At 41.0% G+C, this 24,673-nt stretch overlaps 1 protein-coding gene across 20 annotated transcripts in view; it reads left to right on the top strand.

Annotated features, from left to right (window-relative positions):
• Nucleotides 1-24,673, top strand: part of SPAG16 (sperm associated antigen 16) — a 387,166-nt gene that overhangs the window by 248,001 nt on the left and 114,492 nt on the right. For all 20 annotated transcript variants that reach the window (XR_002439114.1, XR_002439113.1, XM_021397841.1 and 17 more), the window contains one exon: nt 22,172-22,237. Coding sequence is in view for 18 of the 20 variants with exons in the window: in XM_021397841.1 (XP_021253516.1) it covers nt 22,172-22,237 (66 nt within the window). In the remaining 2 variants the exon portion in view is untranslated. The remainder of the gene's footprint in view (nt 1-22,171; nt 22,238-24,673) is intronic.

The following is a 24,673-nucleotide window of genomic DNA, read 5'->3' as shown; positions in this document are numbered from 1 at the left end:
TTTTGACTCCAACATGAGCTGTTGTATATCAGAATAGCACACTGTCCCAACCCAGACAGCTCTGCATGGTTAAACTTAAGAAACCTGATGGCCTGGTGACTTTACATTCTCAAAAAGATCTATTAAAAAAGAAAAGACATCAAACCTTAGAAATCACTTTTCTATCTACTAACTGAAATATTGTGACTTCAGTAATGTCAATAAACAGCTTTCCGGTTTGGTAAATAGTAAATCAAAGTGTAGGTGTATGCCCAGCCTGGAATCCATTTGTGGCATTATACAGATCATTGCCGTCTAACCACTGCAGCCTGCGTACAGGTTTACTCCTCTTCTGGTTCTCCACAACCTCAGTGGGTGGCTTCTTTAGACTTCCTGTTCACACATCATTGCTGTAATAGAAAAAGATGTACTATCTGGGAAAAAGCATGAAATGTAAAACAGGCAGGCCTTTGGGATGACTTGTGCTGTGTTATTTATTGAAAAATAGGATTTCAGAGTTTGCAACTTATTGGCTAAAAAGATATTTTCTTGCAGTTTCAATCAAAATGAAGTAGTCAGTTTAAGACCAAGTGTCATCCTGACAAAATGGCTGAGGGTCCTGGTTTTGCAGGGTAAATGGTTTGAGTAGGATGCCTACATTAATGAATAGTGAAAGTTTGCAATGGTAATTCATACCTCAAATGTTTTGTCTATGATAGAAATGTTGTAGTATATTTTTGGTGTACGGAGACCAGACAAGTAGACAGAGGTTAAAACAGTGCTATGCTCTGATACCCCCAAGGCCACGGCACACAGAGGTGATGTTCATATCCTATGGTCTATGTCCAACATGCAGCTCTTTGATTATAATTGAATTTCAGCTTCCGTGTTAGAAAGCACAATAAACAACTGAGGTCACTTTATGTTAAAAAGCAGCATGTTTTGTCTAATATGAAACTGATAAGAAATTTGGGAGATACTTCTTCCTTACATGACCAGGAATTTGCTTGACTTCACCTCTTTTCTGTTTCCCCTTTCACCTTTTCTTGTTCAGCTAGACTGTGGTTGAAGAATCACATTAAAAGGTAGGAGTCTTGCCATCATACAGCATGCTGTCCTAATAATCTAAAGATAATTCAGCTGAAGTCCTAAAATGCAAGCAGATTCAATTCTGTTTTCCTGGAGTCTTTTTGTCCATTCCTGTCTTTTGGGTTATTTTGTAGAAAGGATGAAATTGATGCAAATGAGGTAGACCTGGTTGCTATAGTGGTGGTGAAGAAAAAAAAGATACCAGTTTTCCTGCAAGAAAGCTTCAGGTGCTGTATGGTACTAATGTGGACGTAGGGAGGCATTAGGATGGGCTATGGGAGTGCAGCAGCAATGATGCAGCACCTCATTTGTGTTGTACAGTCCTACTTAAAATTGCTCCAGTAAACCGGATTTCACAGAATCGTAGAATCGTTTGAGTTGGAAGATACCCATAAAGGTCATCTCGTCCTAATCCCTTGCAATGAACCGGGACATCTGCAGCTCAGAGCCTGGTCCCCTTCTTTAGTTTGAAACCATTTCCCTTTGTCCTGTCACAGCAGACCCTGCCTGTAGAAATAAAGATGCATGTTCTCTTGTTGTTCTGCAGATGAGGTGATGGGATGGCGTGGTAATTGGGAAACTGTCAGAGTCAGTCGTGACTTGTGTGTGGTGCCGGTACCCTGAGAACCCTGACTGTCCCCACTTGGCAGTGATGAGTATGGCTGTTCTAATTACATACTGTAATTTATGTGAAGCAGTTAAGAGATCTATCTCCATCACCATGCCGGACTGCACTTCACTCACAACAGGATGGTGTTCCAATCAGTGGTGTGAATTACTGCATCATTCTATCCAGGAACCAGGTTTTCTTGCAGTGTAGTGTTTGCCCGAGCTCCCTCATTTGTAGGCAGGCTTCTTGTCAGCATGGTGAAAGCACTTAGAATTTCATCTCTGTTTTCTCCTCCTGTGTTTGCTGTTGTCTCCTTTGTTTCCTTACAACAACTAGGCATACCTCAAGGATGCACATCTATCAAAGCAGTCAGCACGCAGTTCCTCATCCCTACCATAAGTCCCCAGTCACACACTGTCCTATGCCAAATCCAATTGTGAGTGCACTAATCCCATCACAAATGCTATGTTAGGGTGCTTTGTGTCCCACTCGTCTGGCAGTCTGGGCTCCGTCAGCTTCAATTCAGGAGTGCAGCCTCAGAGCCCATCTTAATTGTGATTCAGGTGATTTCTGAGCCATGGCCGAAAAACAAGCTTCAGCAGCAGCATTGTTGTCTCTCAAGCTCAGATTTCTGGCAGTAGTTTGCTGCAGCACAGTTTAAATTAATTGTTTCAGGACCTAAAGCTTCCTGGCACAAAGACAGGGGGAATGAGGTACTGCCAGAATGGTACCACCAGTTGATCCCTTGAGAACTGTCCGTTCCTGCGTTGCTCAGTGTGGTTTCAGGATGGAAAGCATTGACTGGTAAACACCAGTTTTATAGTTTATTTGGCTTTCCATTTTCTCTAAAAATAAATATGTAATTATTGCATTCCTGTTCTTCCTCTCTTGTGGCTTAAGCCCAGCTTCTGTGCCTCCAAGTGCATTTCAGGCCAGCATTTTGCAAATGATAGTATTTTACATGCCAGTCCCTTACTCAGCTGATTATTTCTTTCCCTGCTCTCTCCTCAGAAATGCTCTGTAGAGAAGCAACAATCTTTCAAAAAGTAGACATTTATCACACGCAGATTGGAAACACTGGGAGAAAGCTGATATGCAGGAAGCAGAATTTAGCAATGCGACAAAGCCTTTGGACGTAATCTTCCCCTGTTAGTGATTAGAATAAATATCAGTGGTCTAATTTTCCACTGGGAACAAGCTCAGCGCAGGGCTGGAGGTGCTCAGTGACGTATGCTGATACAGCTGTGCCACAGTCCCACTTCTTATTTAAATCCTTTCTATTTTATATAAGGTTTGGGCAAAAGCAATGAGTGGTCAGAGCTGGAGTCAGGCCAGCAGGACCTGCTGCCGAGGCCACCACCTCTCCAGAACTGTTCAGCAGTGGCATGCACTGGGGTATGAGTTGGGATGGAGCTCTGGAAAAATAGGGCTGGGGCTTGACGCTTTTTGGAGAAGCAGGTGGCATATGCTGTTTCATAGGCTGTGCTTTGGGAGGCATGTGACCTCTTGGCAAGTGCCCTTGTGCTAACTACTTGCCAGATATTTTTATGTTCATCCTTATAATCAAGGTGATTGCAGACTTTTGTTATTTTTTTTAAATTTTCCTTCTTCGTTCAGCAGAAATTATCAAGCATTCACACCATTTACATTCTAATGCTGATGGTTACCATGCTAGTCCCAGAATCATAGAATCACCAAGGTTGGAAAAGACCTCCATCCAGTCCAACCGTCCACTTATCACCAGTAGTTCTCACTAAACCATGTCCCTCAGTGCAACATCTGAATGTTTCTGGAACACCTCCTGGGATGGTGACTCCACCACCTCCTTGGGCAGCCTGTTCGAGTCCCAAGCTGTCTTGCTGTAAATGAGTTGTCATTGAACCTGTAAGTTAAAAAGTGTGTCTGCCTAGGGAGGGAGTGTCAGCATAGACATCTTTCTTGGTAATTTCTTCTCTGAAACATTGAGTAATAGTCAAGAGTAAATAGTTGTATTAACTTGAAATGTTGAAGACATTATTATTGGATGTTGCACAGGAACTAAAAAAGCAAGTTAGCAGTGTCAAATAGCATCATGATCAAAACTGCTTTTTTGGTTTTGGTGATGATGTCTGTAACTGTCTGCTCTTTGATTTAGCATGCACATTTGAAAGGTTCAGTAATGTAAGACTCAAATCAATGAAGCGACTCCCATTACCTGCTAGTCCCAGTCAACATTAGCAGTCGGATTGTGTTTTCTAATTAGCACGTAAGGAAATGGATAATAAAGCTTTTTCCTAAAAATCTGTATTACCAATTTCCATACCTCTATTCCAAATTTTCTCATTTTTAACCTGCCAAAGTGAAATAAATGTCTGTTGAGGGTATGGAAAAGGTAATTACTTTCCTTATCCTTTAACTTCCTCTTAATTAACTTTTAATGTATGCTGTTACTCAGGGAGCATCCTTTAATACTAAATGTGTCTAAAACAGCAAAGACAGAGATTTAAGTGATTTAAATAAACATCTGCTTAACACAGAGGCGTGAAAATTACAGAATCAGAAAAACAGTGGCTTACTGCCAGGAGAAAAAACAAAGTTGTTTCCTTTTCTATAAATCTCCTTCTAAGCTTATAAGCTTAGAAGAAATGATCATGCTTTCAGGTACAGGTAGCATGGATTGCAAATATGGTCTAATAATATAAGCTTTCTGAGCATTAACAAATTAGGAGAGATTTTGAAGGAGGACATGTTATTTCTGTTTAAAAAAAAAAAAACACCTCATCTTTTGATTGTTTTTAAAGCAGGCCTCCTTTTCTTTAAAAATGAAATGGAGGAAGAGTGGCAGCTTCTATCTATAGTTCCTGCCTACCTAACTACATAATGCTAATCCATAGTGTTATTAAATAATTCTGTTTAGATAAGTTGGTTCTGTCTTTAGCAATTTAGAACAATCTTCTTTTCAGTTTGAACTTATTAAAATAATTGCCTGCTTTTTATTTTTCAGCAGTATTCAACTGTCAGGAATGGCATAAGAAGAAGAAATATTTAGTCGAAATGGCTTGATTTCCAATAGTTGAATCAATAGAGTAAATGCAATTATGGTTGTATATAGCTTCCCAAATAATGATAGTGATTAAGGACTTGCCACAAACCTAAACACAGAAGAGCTCTTGACATTGTTTGCAAACAATTTGGTCAAAGAGAATTTTGTCCCAAAATGCTGATTCACCCAAATACAGTTGTAGAAATAACTGTATTTTACAAGCTTCTCTTAATGCTAGGCAGCATCCCAGAGTCATGCCCTGGGATAGAGCTTTCAGTGCCAGCCCCATGGAGGCTCAAGAAGTGTGCAGAGCCCTGAGCCAGTCATCCCTCAAGGGGCTGCTCTCATGCTGAAGGGCTGGATCCCATGGATGTTGACCATAATCAGTGCTGTCAAAACATTCATTGTAAGTGGAAACTTATGTCTCTTCCCTGTTTGAATTCAGCGTGCAAAATGAGTCTTGCAGGCTTTGGGTTTTTTTTTCCACTTCTTGATTTCAGCATAACACAGTGCAGCCAGAGCTATATCAGAGTGGAATGTATTTGAGTAAAAAGCAGGTCCTCCAGAATCTTGCTGTGCTCCTCCAGAGTTTGAATGAGATGAGAAGGGACGCGGTGTTGAAGAGGTTATGGTGAGATGGGGGTCGGCTTCTGCACCCAGGTAACAGTGATAGGATGAGAGGTAATGGCCTTAGGTTGTGCCAGGGTAGGACCATGTTGGACATTAGGAAACATTTATTCTCCGAAAGAGCGGTGAAGTACTGACATGGGCTCCCCAGGGAGGAGGCACCATTCCTGGAGGTGTTCAAGAAATGTGGAGATGTGATACTTAGGGATGTGGTTAGTGGGCACGGTGGGGGTGGGCTGGCAGTTGGTCAAAGAAGATCTTAGTGATCTTTTTCAGTCTTTAATGATTCTGTGACTCTATGACTTCTTTGCTATGGCACACCATGTCCACCATGGGCACAGCTGCCGTGAACCCAGCCCTATGCTCTTCCTTACAGAGGTAGTGTCATAGTTCACAGGTGTGCTTGCAACAGCAGCTATGCGTGGGAATTCATAGGGAATGTTTCACACTTGGGAAACCTGGGTGTGAGAGAGGTGTCCAAGGTTTCTGTTTTGTATGTCTGAACAGCAGTGAAGGACTATCCTTCCTAAGAGGAAGTGTTCTTTATAATCAAGTATGGTTCTGAGATGTGAAAAAAAAAACTTAGCTGCCTGAATTACAATGAAAAGAACAAGGGGCTGAAAACTCTCTGTGCATTGATACGTGGATGACATCTCTGTGCTGAAAAATCAAATTGCAATGTCTTTGGATTTTTGATCTGTTTTTCAGTTTCTAAAAATATACTTAAACATAAACTTGTTAACCTTTTAGAAAAGAAAGTTGTTTTAGTTAAGTTAGCCAACCTTTTTTAAAAAAGTAGTTTTCAACACTTCTGATATTTATTAACCAAATGCATGTTAGTTGATTTATTTAAACTGATCTGTTTCTTGATCAGATATACTGTGTAAAAAGTCTTTATTTCTTCCCAGCAAATGTACTGTTAATACTTAGCTCACATGTTCTGGTTGACAATGCTTATGTTAGTAAAGGACATGAGCTAAAACATGGAAGAAGACAGAGACGGGAATGAAACCAGACCACTCTGCTGGGTGTTCAGGGCTGGTCTCTGAAATGGCAGCATTTCCCCTTTCTTCTGCCTGGCTGGGGCTCCGCTCATGATTTCCTTTTACAAAATCAGTGCACTGATGCGGAACATCACATACAGCAGCTGTGGCTTCAGTTCGGCAGCATGGCTGTGCCCTGACATACAGGGAGCTTCTTGGGATGCTTTGCATTGTGGCTGGGGGGTTACAACCTTCCTTTGCTCTCTGTTACCTTCTCTGCACGCTGTGTGGGTCCTGTTGTACTATACCTGATATCCTGACATGAACAAAAGGAGTCAGAATGATACATGGGACAGCTTCAGGACAATGAAAATCAGGTAGACCTTGCTCCATTCTCTATCATTGTCACTGTCCCGATTTGTGAGAGGAGGGATCTGAACGTGGAAGACAGAGGAGACAACAGCATGAAGTAGAAAGGTCATGTTTTACTTCCATATCAGGTAACTATGGATGGAGTAGGTTAGCAGAGGGAAAGATGATAGCAGGACAGAATCAAATATAAATGAAATATGTGCCGAGAGAGATGGAAGTAAAAGCAGTGGAAGAAGAGAAAGAAGTGGTGTCAGGAGGAAAAGAGGACATAAAAGAGCTTAAGGGAAGGAAACAGCAAACAAAAAATTGGAACGTATTATATATTTTTGTTGGTTTTTTCTGCTTGGAAGCATCTACCTAATAAAGGGCTCTATAATAGTGACAGATTTGTAAGCTCCATTGTCATTGCCCTCTCTTCCCCCCCCAAGCCATCTGGAGGCTGTCTGTAGCCAGCCCACTGAAAAGTATGAATTGCAGCGAAGAAATTCTGCCTGACAGAGGGGATTGGTAGGGATTGGTAATCAATTCCCTTTCTGCCAGGCAAGGCTGCTCCACTCCCATCACATTTGCTTTCTGCACAAAGCCGGCACAGACGGTACCGGGGAGGAGCACAGTGATAGTGAGGATTACAAACCAGTCCTTCCCGTTGTGGCTGCAGCCTGCCATTGACAGACAACACTGGTCTTTTGTTTGATAATTTAGTTGGTTTTGAGGATGAATGAGAAACTAGGGGGCTTTCTGAGTTTCAGTGCTGATGTTCATGTGAAAGGTTCATGAGCTGCCTAGGGCATGCGTTTGAGGGGAGCTGGTGGCTCTCCAAGCTTGCATCTTCCCATATTTCCTTTTTTGTGCGTCTGAGGAGCTGGGGAGGCAGCATTTTGAGGAGAGACATGCCATGTCTGCTCAGAAGTATGAACAGAGCAGGCTAGGACCTGTTTGTGACAAGGAAGGGCGGTGCTGGGCATGAGGAGGAGTGATGCTATTTTCAGCCAAGTTGTAGGAAAAGAAAAAACAGTCCCAAAGTGAAAACCCAGAGCTGAACAGGTCTGGGGCAGAGTGCCAGAGCACTGGCAGCATACAGGCAGCATGTGCTCAGGTGTGAGCTCTTCCTCCCTCATTTGAGAACATCATGCCAGGAGAAGGCCTGCAGCACCCGATGATGAGGAGGCCAAAAGATGGGGTAGGAGCATTGTCCTGGCATCCTCCGTACAGCACTCTGAGGTGGGATGAAGACATTTAGCAGTTAGTGTGGAGCTGCATTGCTCCATCGTGGGCAGAAGGGTGCTGGGGGAAGCTTGTCCCACACTGTGTCCCTGTGCTCCTGCTGGGGATACAGAGGGAATAAATAAAAATGTAAAAGAGGTATTACTAAAACTGTCCCTTGATAACTCAATGGTTGATCATAAATTGGAGTGTCTATGCAAATGAAGTAAATAATTAAAAACTCCAAGAACAGCACTGACTAGGTGGTTGATGGCTGGCAATTATAAAAGCTGAATTTTTAATATGCATACATCTAAGGAGCCAGTAAAAATTAGCTCCTAGACTAATGGACTTGCCTTTCTTCCAAGGCAGAATTTTAATGAGAGCATTATTTATAGCAGAGCCCAAGAACAAGCGTTTTCTTGCTTAGTCTCGTTTCTTCTTTGCTGACACTTTATTCATTAACCTCTGAACTTCTTTAGAGAAGAATAATGGCCTACACAGGGGGAGGGCAAGGGTCATTCTGACCCCCCAAAATTAGTCACAGGTCATATATTGTTAGGAGAGTTGCTTCTGCTAACAGATAATATTTATAAAACCCCACTGGTGATATGTCCTCATTTCATGCTGCTTTCTGAGTCATTTATTTGCAGTTCAGTTCACTGAAGAGAAAATGTGCATAATGCGATATCTCATTGTGCTTCTACCCTGTTTGGTGAATACACATCTGCGTTGGAGCTAGGGGGCTGCTGGGCCTCGTATTCTTAGAATCATAGACTCACCAAGGTTGGAGAAGACCTCCAAGATCACCCATCCAACCGTCCACCTACTGCCAATACTTCCCCACTAAACTATGTCCCTCAGTACAACATCCAAAATGCCTATCTTCAAAAAGATGGTGTCTACTGACAAGAAAACTTTCAGTTATATTTCATTATTTACTAAACAAAACCCTGCTTTTGAAGGTGTTGAGCTGCAAAAAGTGTAAGCCCAGAGCCATGCAGATTGCTTGGTCTGCCTGAGAAATGGAGTTCAGTTTAGTTTTGCCTGGTGCTGTTTTTGAACGCAGTGTCAGGGTTCTTCCCACAGCTTTCAGGCCTGTATTCCAGCACGCTTCCTTTTCTTCACATTGTGAAATGGGCTCCTTCCATTCTCATTGGAGAGTAAGGCTTCAGCAGCACGAAGCGCTGTGTAAGTAGCATGTTGCATTAGGCGCTAGCAGGGACTCGGTGTGTGACGCGGAAGGCCCCTCCCCATGGTGCTAGTTATTGGTTGACCTAGAGATGAACTCATGTCGTCAGAAGGAGAGGCAGCACTCTTTGCCTAGAACAAGGAAGTGCATGACCGCTCCATACATGGTCCTCGGAAATGCATGGACAGCGCGTGATGTTCAGCATGATTGCCCAGTAGCTCACGTGAGCTCAGGCAACAGATAAGCAAGAATTAGGTAATAGATAAGAGATACTATATAGTTCTGAAACTCCTAACAATAAATGCCATTTCCTTTTGCTATATCACCATATAGGTGTCTGTGTCGCAATGGTCCTAGCGAGAGAAGCTTGCTAGCGCGTGTGTAGATTTAATAGGTAGTACGGTAACAGTAGCAGCTTTTATTTATGGCAGTTCTCATAACAGTCTTCTTGCAACTTGGCCCTTCAGTGATTGAATGCCGAGAGGATCGCTCTGTAAGAAGTGGCATTTAATTTGGTAGGTGCCTGAACGTTGTTATGGAACAGGATTGTTGATGTGCATGTCTACTGTAGATAATTCTTTTTCCAAATTAATTTTTAAAACTCTCTGGTTTTTGACAGTAATATCCACTCTCCAAGATATCTCTTCGTATCCTAGGACGTTATCAGATTTGTGTCTGACTCAGGTACTCTTTCATCTTCCTAAGTGTACATGGCAGCACTCAGAGATAGAATGGAGTTTGGAGATGTTAACTTTCCATCACTGGAGCTGCCAGCAAGGTTTGAGACACTGGGGCCAAGGCTTCAGCAAGATACAAAAGTAAATGGGCATTTGTATGCATAATGAGAGTGTACAACGAGAACATGAAATGATATCTATGGACAGCATGAGCGCTTATTCCGTGGGCTGAACTTTCAGAAGTAGCCAGTTTCTTGTGCTGCTGGGCTGACACAGTGTCATCCCCTCTAAGCCTCCCACACCCATCACAGGTTGCGTTTATTTCCAGCCTTTCTCCCCTGCTCTTGGGTTTGTAGATATCTCCTGAAAATATCCTTCTTTCATTTGTTTAACAAAGTGCCACTGAAATCTAGGCTTGCATAGGCTCTTTGATGGTCCTGGCCATTTTATCTAATGAAAGCTAAGCAGGAAAGTGCGACCACCTGTCGTTGCAGTTAGCAATGATCTTCAGAGAACTAAGCTTTGTAGGTGCTCCCTTCCATGGGTGGTTAGTTCAGATTCTTATGGCTGTGCTCCAAATGCAGCTTTCTTTATGAAGTCCTTCCATCCACTGGGTGGTCGGGATGCTGGGTGAAAGCCACTCCAATCCCATTTGAAGTGGGAGTGTTGCAAGTTGTGTATCAAATTTCCTTTATATTCATTTTGTTCTGAAAGACTTGTTACCTGTTGTAACTACACATCCTTGGGTTTCTTTCTTTCTTAGGACTTCATTTACTTAGAAATATACCACAGTAAAGTAGAAGCAGGAAGCTTTCCCTGTATCTTCAACCAGCCCAAGGCTTCACAGCTGTACTAGGTTCAAAACACTGATGGAGTAATGAAATAAAACACAGTGACAAAGAAAACAAAAAAAAAAGGTGACCTTCTAAACTGAAAATGTTGCAGACAAACATTTCATACTTCCACACTGTCAATATGTAAGAATTCAGCACCAAATCTGTACCAGTGGTGAGTGGTTCTTTTCATTTCATTTTCTCAAACTCACTGTGGAGGCAGGAGAACAGCCGTGTTGGGAATTACAAGGAAAATACAACAAGGGCTGTATTGCAGCTGCCCCTCCGCCCCTACTTCCCAAAGCAAATTCATGGGTGCTTTGAGTCTTTAATTCTGCTTCTTCAAAAACCAAAACACAGCCTCTTGTTTTCTCCCATGCTGCTTTGTATTCCTTCCCACCGCTCCTCCCGTTGCACTACTGAAGGCTGCTTTCTCTTGTTTGTTTCAGTCTGGAATTTCCAGGGGCTTTGCTATAATGGTGTGGCTTCTCTGTGCAGGAGAGCTGCCATTCCCAGAGAGTGGGAGGCAGGAAGACAAGAAGTCCCAGTATCAGCTCCTGACTGGCAATGTGTTACTAACCAATCTGTTCAATCACTGCACTGAACAAGGGCAGATTTTCATCAAAAGAAGCTCCCAAAGGGGTTATATACTTTGAAGGAAAATGCATTAATTAAAGTACTCTGAAAAATAGTGGGTGAAGAAAAGCGTATCATTTCAGCTAGATTTTATGCTACGCTGAGTGCTTTTTTGACCTTCATCTCCAAATGGTAAATGGAAGGGCAGTTTTGAAAGCCTTCTTGTGTACTGGTGGCACAACTTGATTGTTTCCTCTGCGGTTCCTCCTAGGGAAAAAAAAAAAAAGGGAAAAATATGATACTGTTACTATATTTGTAGCTGAAGCTGTTTAGAGCCTAGGCAGACTAACATTAACAAATGATGATAATTAGGCTTGATTTGCATATTAAAATGGTCTTAATTAAACACTGATTCTGTAAATGTTTAAAAGCTGTAATCGATCTTTTGCAGGCTCTCCTGGTTATTTATATGATCTAATAAAGGCGAGAGGCTTTGTTAATGAGACCTCTATTTCCTAACTTGTATGTGTCAATGAGATTATTTCACCGACAATTACAGAGCAGACTGCCGTTAATAACTCACAAAAATCGAAGGCTGCAATTCTTTTGTCTGGGGCTACATCTGTGGTACTGCTCTTAGGCTGCATACATGCAAACCTGTTGGCTGCATGTGTAGATAGGTGTATATATATATATATATGTTTTCTGAGATAGGAGCCCCTGTCACAGCTCTTTTTGAGGAAAAATTCTGGGAAAAATATTTTGTGGGGAGATTTTTGCCAGTGTAAAATCAAGCTTGTAGTGTTCTGTGAGCTGTTGAATAATGGATCTAACATTTATAGAGTGTTGAGCTTAGTCATGATACATTTGGTCAGTGCTGTAATAGGCTGAACTTTGTAAGAACTTTAACATATAATCATACTGTAATTTCAGAAGATGTCTTGGGGAAGACTGCCGTGTGTATAACTTCAGTCTATCTACCGTCTTTTGCCACAATCTGAGCACCTTGGGAAGACAGTGCTAAAACAGATGAGGAGCTCTCACTTATCGGATGTTAAATGTTCTTTGTTTTTCTCCCCAGTAGCCTTGTTAGTGCCAGACAAAAATATTTTGGGGAAAGTGCTCTTACTAGTTTGAATTTATTTATATTTTTTCCAAAAATTTTATTATTTGTCTTATCTTCTTGTACATGAAGGTTATATCAAGCTATGCATTCATTTATAACTTATTTTGACATCAGCTTTGTCATGGTATGTTCCAAGCAAAGATTTTCTGCCTTAGTCCTCTGCATATGCTTCTTTGAAGGTGACATAAATAGTTGCGTGCTCTGTCATTCTGTATGTTCAGTCACCAGCTCTTATATTAAAAAAATACATTTATTTGTATTTCATTTAAGTCATTAAGTTTATTGGGAAACATTAATAGGCTTAGCAATGCTAAACCAATTGAGTGTATTTTTAATGATAAAACTTAGACTTAAAATAATTCCTCTGCTGAAGGATTAATGGGATGTGTTGAACAGGTGGGACTTGCAGAATCCTTGGTTTGCTTAATTCCCCTTCCTTGAGGCTGAATAGGGGTTTCCAGTGGGAGCAGTGCCATGGTGAAAGAGCAGTGCTGGTAATCCTTAAGCTGAGATTCAGTGAGGTGCTTTAATGGGACTGCTCTTTGAGATGGGAGTCAGAAGGATGTATATACGAACACAATTCCAGGCTGAGCATAAGCATGTTTATTGGTGTAGGTCACTTCATGCGCAGTGAAATGGTGACGTGGGGGGAACCTTTTATCTAGAAAAAGTATTGCCAAGTGCTGGTGTTCAAACCAAAAATAGTTTTGTCATTTGCTTCAGCAGGACTCAGAACTTTCATTTGGTGATAATTCATCTTGATAGTGTGAGACAATGACAAAAAGAATGATGCCTTTCTGTGTCATGTCTGTATTTCAGCTCAACAGGAGATTGAAAACATGAAAGTCCATGATGACATGAAGCATACAAGTTTGAGTCAAAATTTGACTGTTACCAAATGTAATGGTAGTCACCATTGTGTTACTGAGATATGGAGAGAGTAATTAAGTATTTGTGATTTAAATGCTAAATAAAAATTAGGAGTCCAGCAAACTTATTAAAAAATGACTACTGAGATCACTGCTCAGATCTTTCCGCTTCACTTTTTCATTTCTCTAGAAAGTCTCGTTTTTGAAAATTTTATTCACATTAATTTGAAGACATAGGATTCTAAAATTGAAATTGCAGAAACATGGGAGTATTTTTGATACTAATTTATAATCCTTTGTTCTCAGTTCACTCAGATGTAAAGCGTATACGGAATCCGGTGTATAGAGTGTGTCATGCTTGTAAGAGCTGATTTTGTCCACCTTCACTGGTTATCATTTTTCTGTTCAAATTTTGAAATCTCAAGAGCTTTTTAAAACTTTTTTTTATTAGACTTATTTTTGCAGTGAATAACTTCCTCATTTGGTTCTCTGCCCTGGCATCTGTCTCTCAGGTCAGCAGTGCTATTGTTCCCAAAGTGGCAGCAGTTGGGAACTGCATCATGGTGAGAAAGGGGTGTTCATTTCCTTTTCATTCAGATTGGAGTTGCTTTGCAGAGGCACTTGCTTTTGGGAATTAATCTTCCCCATTGTGTCGATGACTGGAAAACATGGAGACCGGAGAAAAACCTGACTTCCAGAGTACTATTCAGCAATTGCAGCTTACTGAAAAAGTACTGTAGACATGTTCTGTTAAGTTTGCCCTTTTCTGTTTCTTGTTTTGGTGTTTTTCTCTGCGCATAGGCTATTTTAAGTTTGGATGAGTTGTGTTTGATGCATAATGAGTGTCAGAACAAAATCTGCAGTGTGAACGCAAGAAGCTTACAAATTCCATTATACCAATGAAAGTAAATGCTCTCTAAGTGACTCAGACAAGTGATAACTTTGATCCCGTTGATTCACTCTGGATTTATACTGACTGTGATATGAAGATCTTCTGCAGCCTTGCTTTTCCTTCTCTTTTTTTGGGGGCCACCTCATTTATCTTACTTAATAACCTCAGTGGTGTATGTACCTGCTTTTTCTTCTGTACTGTCTTTTTCAGTTAAAAACACTCAATTGTTCCTTTCTTTTGTGTGGAAAAATAACCAATGTTCTGGTGTGAAATCACATCAGGCAACAGTTTGGCATTTGGACCAAAAAGGGGCACATAGCACTATATAGCCTTAAAATCCTTCACACAGATGCTCAACTTTTCATCCTCAGATGAGATCAGAGGATAGTGCCTTGTATAGCTCTCTTCAATGGCTGTTTTGTACAGTATTTCACAGAGACAAACAGGAGGACCAGGTGAAGAAAACGTTGAACTGGAGCACTGCAGTCAAAGGAGAGGTGGGTTCTGGTGCTTTAGCTGTGTGAAGCTGTCCTCAGCTGTACGCACGTGGACAACCTCCAGCCTCCCTGCAGTCCTCCTGCAGACCGGGCAGCGCTTACTTCTGGACAGAGGACAAGTGAAATATTGCTAAGCAGGAAACCTAAATTTCAAGCCCTCTGCCTTTACAACTGAGAAGGAAGGTTTCCTATGTAGCCCACTCACTGTTTCTTTTATATAAATTAACTTATGTATTTACTGTTCTTCCTTCATGTCATTTCATTTTAACAGCCAGCATAAAATTTTTTTATATTTCTTTTCTGTTCTTTCACTGCACTCTGAACTTAACTGGCTACGTTCCACCATCACCTTCTGCTAGTTTACAGTTCATTTTTTTGGTTGTTTTTAGGTTAAAACAACAAAGCTCATAGTATTCTGTATTAGGCAGTCCTGCTGGGTTTCTGACATTCACATATTGCTCTCCTGAAAACATTTCCTGTTTTCTGAGGTACTGGAATACAGAGTTGATTTCTGAGGTTTTCTGAGGTATTGGAATACAGAGTTAATTTCATGTAAAGTATGGTAAGAAAAAAAAAAAAAAAAAAAAAAGTGGATCTAGTAGTTGTGGCAAGGACGAAGACCTTTCCTGCTCTGTGAAATCAGCAGTTTGTGAATGTTAGTGTTCAGGACACCCCTGGCCACCACTGCTCCTGCAGCGACGCTGGGCAAGAGCAATGCCATCGCTAAATTTGGCTCTTCTGGAGGTGGCAGGGTGATGTATGGCCACCTGCCTTATGAATCCTTATTAAGATGCTGCAGGTTCTGTAACTGAAGCCACCTGCCAATATCAACCTGGGGAATAATATACAGGTCTGCTTTTAGTGAAAGAGTTTCAATACCTTTCAGGGTTTTTTTTCCCCCATTTATTTTCTTTTAAAGGAATGGTGGGGCCAGGAAAGAGCTTTTTCCTTCTCTGTCCCTGGATGCTGTCATGACTGTGCAGTGGAGCCTTGCCCACTCGTGGTCTCTCTAAGCAGAGATAGCTTTTCTTTTTCACAGAAGCAGGTACGGAAGGGCATCTTCTTGCTAGGAAACCTTTTTTCTTCCTTCTATAGTTAGAAGGTGAACTTCTCCTGCAGGAGTTCAGTGAGGAGAGAATCCCACATGGCCATGTCTATTTAAATACTGCCTGTGGTTACAGGTTTCAGCAGAGTGCAGTACAAAAATCCAAGTGTCAGTAGAAGACAAAAAGATAATTCGCTTTCATCTCAAGAACAAAGCTGAACAGAGAAGCCTTTTTCAACTTTTTTAATTCATGAAACATTTATCTTAGAGTCAGGTTATGTTATGCTGGCAAGAATCCCACCTGTCATCATTTCCACTATAAACCCCTACTTGTAGTGTTTTTAGGGAAGTCTTAAAGGTTCCCTTTGAACAGGTTTAGCATACAAGGTCTTGGCCTAGAAACATACTTTCCTTCCCAATTAAGCAAAAGGAATATGGCTGCGTGCTCAGTGCAAAAGACACATTCATGCTGCATTCAGGTGAAAGTTGGGATGCAGAAGTGTGAGAATTCAGGAGTCTCTCAGTAAGATTCATTTAGCTTTTTCTGTATTTTAACAGGCAGTATTGCTAACGGAGGAGGAGGGAAGATGCTCTGTGAGGAAGAGCCCAGCATTAGGGTTAGCTGGCAGAGCTCCTGGAGCGTTACCAAGCAGCTTTCTCATGTTTTTATGATTCCCCAAATGAAAGCTGTTGTAGAAGTGCATGCATTTTAAAGAGATCCAAAATTCTCTTGTGTTTCTTTAGGAAGATGTAGTGAATGACTGGGGAAAAAAAAGTGGGGCTATCTGTGAGAGAGGGAGATCAGCATAAGAATAGCAAGTAGCTCAGCAGCTGAAGTATTTAGACTTCGATTTACACACCTGCATCTGTGAATCCTTGTGTAGAAAAGCACACAAATTGTAGCTGCAGGTTAATTTTTTCCCTCACATACTGGATTACAGAATATCTGAATAATCCGTTGGCTTTTCCCTTTCTCTAACATCAAGAAACGGTCTTCTCTGCATGATTTTTCTTCCCCTAGGCTCTATTCCAAGCTCGGAGAACAGAAGCAAACCTTGTGCTGAAGGTCCTGTGTTTGAGCTAATAGAGTAAAACCTGCAGTGACAGCTGGTAAAATTGCTTTGCTTGTTTCTTCACTGCTTACTGTACGCATACCATGTGTCACATGCTCCTAAAAGTCCTTGGCAAAGATGCTGGGGGGTGGATGCCTTTTTGTCTTGCCTGGTACGCTCCAGGTGGGGCAGGATGGGGCAGGTGGAGAGGAAAGCAGACCTTGCTGCAGGCAGCTGGCCAGAGGCATGCTCATGGACATCGCAGAGTGCGGGAGCGTGCTGAAGTCAGCCGTGGCAGTGCAGGGTGAGACAAAGAGACTGATAGAAATGAGCCATCATATGAAGGTAGCGGGGGCAAGTGGTTTTGGACACTTTTCTCCAGTTTTTGTATTTACATCGTACCCCCTCCCAGTGAGTTTTCTCTCTTTGGAAAGTAACCTTGTAATAGCCAATGTTCTAATAAGGAGATCAAAATCCCTTCCAGGGTTCTCAGTGCACCTACTTCAAGGCAACAATGCAGAAAAACCCCATACAAAGCATGGAATGCCTCCAGAGTCCTTATTTCTACTGAGGATGTCACTCATTCACTGGAGAGCCTGCTAGTGCCTTGCTGACATGAAGTGCAGGTAAACTGGGCGCCATTCTGTGCCAAGACCACGAAGACAGACCATGCATGGAAAAGGCAAGGAATGGACTAGGATTCATTGTTTTAATTTTACAATTGACTGTAAAATGGAGGCCCTTGGCTATATTCAGCAAGAGAGACTGAGAGAACCTTCCCTGACGAGTCAGTAGCCAGTGCATGTGGTACACTTAGGTCTTGTGGAGTGAGCTTACTAAGCTTCACATTATTTGACTTTCTGAAAAACTTTTAGCTATATAAGATTGGAAGTTTAATTCAAGGTATTGTCACTGCCCCCTCTCCCCCTCAGGATTAATACCTTTCTTGAGAAAGTGCTTAGCTGGATTTTTTCATGGTAAAGAATGTGTGGTGACCAGTTCCGCTGTTCAGTTCCTCATGGTTTGAACACCTCTTAGTTAAGTCCGTCTAAATAAAAATATTTCTTTAACTTCTAACTGAACCAAAAAATTAGAAATAGGTCTTTCATCTCAGCGCTACTTAGATAAACTGCATGCTCAGACGTTCTTGTCTAAAAGCTCATATCATATCAAGCTAACAAAGACAATTACCTATTGCACATATTGCATTGTACTCTGTTTAATCTAATGGATTTGTTATCTTGATTTTTGAACTTGCCAAAGTAAGTTTGTTCTTGCCAGATTTTCATGTCTAGCAGAGCATTCACAATCCAAGAAAACGCAGCAGTGTTTAAAAAACCCAAGCAGTTCTTCAGTAATGTTCAGCAGGTTTGGGGTGTATTTTCTTTTCTCTGAAAGTTCTTTACTTATGGTTTGTTAGGTGTTGTGGTTGGTTGATTTTGTTAAACCAGTGTTTAAAATAAGTATAGGAATATATATATATAGTATAATATATACTATAATAATACTATAATAATACTATAATAATACTATATATACTATAATATACTATAATGTACTATATTATACTATATATATATTCCTATACTTATATCTATATATATACTATATAGATAGATAGATAGATAGATAGATAGATACTATATATAGTATAGTCAACTGTTGTGTTGAATTAGTTCATGGTTCACCTTAATTCTGCAGATGCAAAGAAGCTGTAAAATATAAATTATAATTGTCTTCCGCCTCTCTTGTCTTGCCCTGCTATTTGTGTATCTGTATGGACACAGTAGGGTGGATTTGCAACAGAATTTCGCTATTGATTCATAACTCTCAGGCTTTTATCCTTTGAAAGTAAGAACGAAAAATCATTTGAATTTAGGTTCCTTGCTTAATCACTTTTGCCGCAGGATTACTGCTCACAGATCCATGGTGCCAAAGGTCAGTCTGCTTTTTTTGTACAATGCTGGATCGCATTGAAAAAACAGAAATGCGTTTGTTCTGTATCTGAAGTCCCTTAGATAACTCCATCCAAGGCAAGACAATTAATATCTGTTCAGTGGAAGCTGAGAGGTTGATATGCTCCACAGAATAATGCCATGGTATTTCTAACTGCTGATTCTAATGTTAATTTCTGGGTTTCAAAATGGAAAATTACATGTGTTTGTGCATGTCTGAATAGTCATCTAAAAAAACACAATGCAGAACCCTTCATATTCTGTTTTCTTCGGATGTTGCTATTATCTGTGTATTTTCTGCAGAGGAAGAATGTATGGTTATTAACGTAATTGGGCAGTAGCTTAAGGAGTGAATAGAACTGAGATTTCTTCCATTAATATTTCAATCAAGACCCGATGACTCAGTTAATAATAAGGCATTCTCCCTAATTTACTGCCCTTTACAACAGCTAGGGTGTCAGATTCAAGGAGACTGGATAGACATCGGAGGTTAAATGTGGGAAAACGTGCCCTTGTACAGCTGCAGAGCCCTGCTCCAACATTTTGGTGTTTCTTCTGCTCTCAGGGGGTAATGGTCCCATAGGGCTTGAGGGTAGCTGCAATGGAATGTCATTTTCCCTAGTCGACAATGCCTCCCCAGCATAAACATTCAGACAAGCTCCTCCTTTTCGCTCTGCTCTTTGCCTCACAATGCGTTTCCTAGGCGAGTCTTGAACCTCGAAGTAGTGCAGTTCAGTGGTAAGTAGGGGGAAACTCAGATTTCCAGGTGTTGGTAAAGGAAACACTAGCTGTGCCTTTAGTAAAAATAAAGTGGTGCTTTGGAAATTAAGTTTCAGCAATGCCACTGAAAAACACTTCACAGAACTGTTCCCTTTGTATAGCTTTTGTTATTATTATTACTATTATTAAAATCCTTTTCAGGCGGTTTATGCTGAGTTGACTGACAGAAGGGAAAACAGGAAGTTCCCATTCATTGTGTGGCACAGCATCCATGTGCTTTTTCATCTCTTTTGTTTGTGATGGCATGCTTTCCTGTCTTCACAGAAAGGCTACTGTGTGTATATTGGTATTTCAGAGCGTCTGATGGTAAATACCGTATCCTGCTGAGCAGCGCACTTATTGTACAGGCGTTGTTTTTTTTACACGCAAAACGTGTGCTGGCATTTGGGCTGTTACGACGGACTGAGTGCATTGCTATTGCTGCTGATTTTATGTACTTGAAATTTTCTCTTGCTTTCCTGTTCACCTGTGCTTGGTTATAGTTGTCTCCGATTATGTTATCTTTATCAAGTTTAATTTATCTGTAGTATCTTGGGAATTTTGTGTGATCACATTTCCATTCCAGCAGTGAATTTTTAATTGGATAGTAATTATTCACATTTTCTTTTTATCAGGATATATTGGCTTGGATTTATTATTTAGAACCACTTAAATAAGCAAGCTTTGGGCATTCTATTAGGTTTTTTTTACCTGTAATTCTGTCGAAAACGGTGAAGAATCAAAGACTTGCACTCTGGCAACTTTTTTGTGCTGGAAGTTGATGATGTGCTTGCTCTTTTGAAGATACTGGATTGATTCAATAGTGCAGAGCCTTTCTTGTAGTTTTGTTCTTTGTTATTTGTTTCTCTTGTGAGACTTGCATGAGCATAATGCTGCTCCCCTCGTTTGCTCTCAGCAATGGATGTGGCCTTGAAGAAGAGATTAGTTAAGAAATGGAAGTGAAAAGTATGGGAACATACAAAATGGGGCTTGCTGGAGTAGCCCGCTGCCTGGCGTTTTGTAAAAAGAATGAATTCTGTGAAGCTTTTGGTGCTGTGCTTTATCCTAGTGCCATAGAAATGCAACTGGAAAGAGTCACCTGGACATCCAAATGTAGGCCACATGCAGGAGGTCATTCATTTCCAGACTTGTCAGGCTCCTGCTTACAATCGATGAAGTTTTCTCTCCCGCTGCTTGGGGTTGAGGAGAGTTTTCCTGTCTCACCATTCTACAGCTGCCCTCGAATTTTCAAGTGTAGTTTATCTGCAGGTAATGACTACCCCTGTGTTCCCTTGTCAGTGCAGCTCTTCAGCTTCAGCAGCTCTTTTCCCTCTTTGCTCTTAGCACTGATACATTTACAGCAGCCATCAAATACCCTTTAGCTGTAGTTTTGTTGACTGAATTCCCCCAGTTGGTCAGAGTTGTAATGTGAGCTACAGGATATTACTAGGTAGCGTCCCTCTAGAATTACGGGTGCTGAAAGCTCATTAACTCCTTTCATGGAAAGGCTTGCTGCAAACAGTAAGAACATACTGGTTAAACACGTTGTTCATAAAAATGTAGGAGGCTTTCTCAATGAAAAAGAGATTTCAAATATCTCACAGTAGGATAGTGGTTTGTTTTTTGTTGTTGTTTCTTTTGTGTGTGTGTGTGTTTATTTTTAGAATTGGCAAAATAGAAATGGAAGGAATCTGATGTATGAGCTGTAAAAGCATGGCGGAGAAGCAATGAACCTGTGCTACTGCTGTTCCTGAGAGATGAATTCATGCTGGAATAGGTACAGAGCAGGACTACTAGGATGAACAGAGGAAGGGAGCGGCATGGAGCTGTGTCAGAGGAGGGTCAGGTTGGGTGTCAGGAAAAGCTGCTTCACTGAGAGGGCAATTAGCTGCTCCACTGAGCAGCTGGAGCTCAAGAATCATCTGTACTGTGCTCTCAGACATACAATCTGATTTTGGGGTGGTCCTGAGTGGAGCCAGGAGTTGCACTCGATGATCCTTATGGGTCCCTTCCAACTTGGGATATTCTGTAATACTCTGATTTCAGATCTTGGTTTTGGCTTTTTTTCTTCTCCAAAAGAATGCAACAGGTCACCTTTTAATGTCAGCATCAATAAAATGCTTTCTTACAGTTGTTCTTCGGGATATGATTACACTATTCACTGCCGGGTTTCACTTCCAGTGATATTTTTATTGCTGTTGTTCATTAAACAAGTGATTTTTATGAAAACAAAGAAGTGCACCATTTTGCTACCTCTGTTATGAAGACGTCTTTTTAGCATGAGATATTGTGATTGGATGCCTGCTGCACTGGGAGAACAAGTCAGGTATCAGTGATGACATCTGACATATGTTCCTGCAGTATGTAGGTCACTTGCAGTCTAATGTGGAAGATGACAAAAGATAATTAATTTTGATTTCATGCTTGTGATTCCTTAAGGAAGACTCTAATGGTGTGTGTGGAGTATCAAGAAACACGTACTGAATCGCTGCCTAAGAGCAGAGCTCAGTCTTTTGGAAGCAGTGATTACACTTTCTAATTCAAGCCCTCCTGCTAGGTAGATGTAATTTTTTTCACAATATTTGAATGCACCTTTTCTAGAAGCAATTACATGAAGTAAGGAGATACATCCTTAGTAATTGTGAGAAATGTATCGCTCTTCTAGCAACTGGGCGCTGTTTTCAGCATGCAAAATGCCTTCTATTGCACCCAGCCATAAAATCAAGTTATTTTGAATTTATGAGAATGTAGAATAATTGACCGCACTGTAACTTATCTATAACTTACTTGCTTTCTTTATGTTTAATTCTTAGGGTCTCCGTGTTTATACGTTCTATGGTCACCTGCATTCCTGTAATCATGCTACATTCAGCCTGGAGGTAAGTTCTGTATACCAGTTTTTTTATTTTTTTAAATTACTATCACCATGTTCCTTACACTGGTAAATACCATTACTTGCTTTGCTGAAGAAGATAGCACTGCTGCTGAATTCGAGTTCTGGAGCGCTTTGTTGCGGCACACACCTCCCAGCCAGGGCAGGCTCCCAGAGACTGTTAAATGAAGCTGCCTCTCCTTGCGTCTAACTCCATGTTCCTTTCATTGCTGCAAGATAATCTAAGCCATTTTCCTTTGCCATTGTCATGTAGTTACTTAAATGAAATTTGCTGTTAGTTTTTTTCCTGGATGGTTAATTTTGTAGTTGTTGCCTAAAGTGGGTCGTTTTGAGTGGGATTGGTGACAGGCTGTGATATAAATGCAGGCAAACTCTGTAATGTAAGTCATTTTTTGAAGGAATGTTCCTTAGAAGTATTCTGAAATATTCAGAAATGATCAAGGCATTTGCGGTTTATGGTTCCTCTAGCTCTCTTGTCCATGCTGCTCTTAAAACCAGTGTGGAAATGATGAGGCATATGCTGCTCTCTGCCACCACTTGAACTCCTCTCTCTAAGGAACTGGCTTTTTTGTCATCTTTCCTGAAAAGCACCTCATCAGTGTTCTGCTCCCTGTGCTCTCACTGCTAGTGTTTTATTACAAGCATAGCGAGGTACCAGTTTTTAGCTGTAGGAGATCCTGAATGTTCTCGTGTGCAGTATCTGGTACTGCTGTACCATGCACTTCTGGCAACCATATGTGTTTTTAAGGCAAACTCTAGGGGTTGATACAGCACAAAGTGTGAGATAAGCTTATTTCAAGAAGGCGAATAGGGTTTCCCAAGGCGTCTTAATTGCTTTTCTGCCACATGTGTGTATATTTGACAGGCAAAGCCTGCCTCTCAGTATTTTGTAACATGATAGTATAGTAAAAATAGTATTTAACACTAAGAAGAATTGTGAGGGAAAGCTTCACTGTACCTGGCAATAATATAGCACTGTCGCTAACCTGAGTATTTACCAAGAGCCTCCTGCTTTAATGTGACTTGTAATGATTAACAGGAAGCTGGGAGATTATCAGCTGTGTGCTGATAGTCTTCCAGCTAAGCATGTTATTTTGGTAAAGAATATTACAGTTGGCATTGAACCCTAGACTAAAATCATTGGTTGACATTCTCAGTGATTGAATTAGTAAAAATGGAAACATCCAGAGCAGCATTCATTAAATTGAGTGAGGAATATAATTTCAGGAGCTGTAGTTGCAGTTATACAAATTAACCCTATGTGTAGAGAAAAACTACTGGGTGGTTGGTCCTGAGTTGCACAACTTAGAGTTGTGACACTGGTTGGCTGGCAAAGAAAGTTCTGTATTTCAACCTAACGTAGCACCAAGGAACTTTTTTTTTTCTCCTCTTGGTTGCCACCAAGAAAATTAAAATATTCCCTGAGTTGAATAAGGCCCTTGGCTGACAGATTTTTGTTAAAACACGCATGGTTTTTGAGGGAAAAATGTTTTTATAGAAACATTAAGATTCTCAACAATATTTTTATCAAAAATATTTTGGAGATTGACTATGAAGCACTGGGACAGAGGTGCAGCATCACCAGCAGGCAAGGATTTGTTGGAAAAATCTGGTTTCTTAAGTCTGAAATGGCAAAACTGCAGGCTGATTTCTGACAGAATCCTACCTGGGTCTTGTTTGTTTGTTTGTTTTAATATCTTAGTGGCACCAGACCCAAAGCAGCTCTCATGCTCTGCTAGAAGTCCTGTCTGTGGGGTGGGATTCTGAAGGTGCAGTGCTGTAATGGTGAAACAGCCCAGAGATTCACTTCCTTACCAGGATATAAGTCTGGTTAAGTAGGCTCCTAGGTCACCTCAGTGGGCTTGTGATAGCTGTGGCTGATGCTGCTGTGTGCCCAAAGGAGTTCTGAAGGACCGTGAAATGCTCGTTACGCACTATGCTGTACAGAGAATACAGGAACAAAGAACACATTTTCCAGTTAGATCAGAGAGCTACCCAGGCAGCGCGTCCAAAAACAGAGGGATATTTTAGGAGGAGGGTATTGCATGAGAAAAAAGTAAAAATGAATAATGCCTTTATACAGATTGAACAAATTCTCATTAAGCTCCCTAAAATGTAAGTTATTTACTATACCGTACATCTGAAAACTGTAGTTAACAGTTTTTTTGTTATGTGTACAGTGCTTAATAGCATTTGGGCTCTGTGATTAGTGATATTTCTGTAGAACTGACATGCCACATGGCACGCAAAATGCACAGCCATTTGTTGGGGGCTGCTTTGCTGGGCATGAGCTCTGCGGAGAGTCTGGCTTGAGCTCCTCTGCTCAAATGGGTGCTCTGCTCTGCCTTCTGATGCTGTGATTGGATTAGGAATTAAAAGGCAGCCTGGTTCTGTGCCTGTCAAAAGTTTGGGAAAATTGGAG

Source organism: Numida meleagris, chromosome 5 (genome assembly GCF_002078875.1).
Source record: "Numida meleagris isolate 19003 breed g44 Domestic line chromosome 5, NumMel1.0, whole genome shotgun sequence".
NCBI classification, from domain to species: Eukaryota; Metazoa; Chordata; class Aves; order Galliformes; family Numididae; genus Numida; species Numida meleagris.
This window is presented reverse-complemented; position numbering and strand designations above follow the sequence as displayed.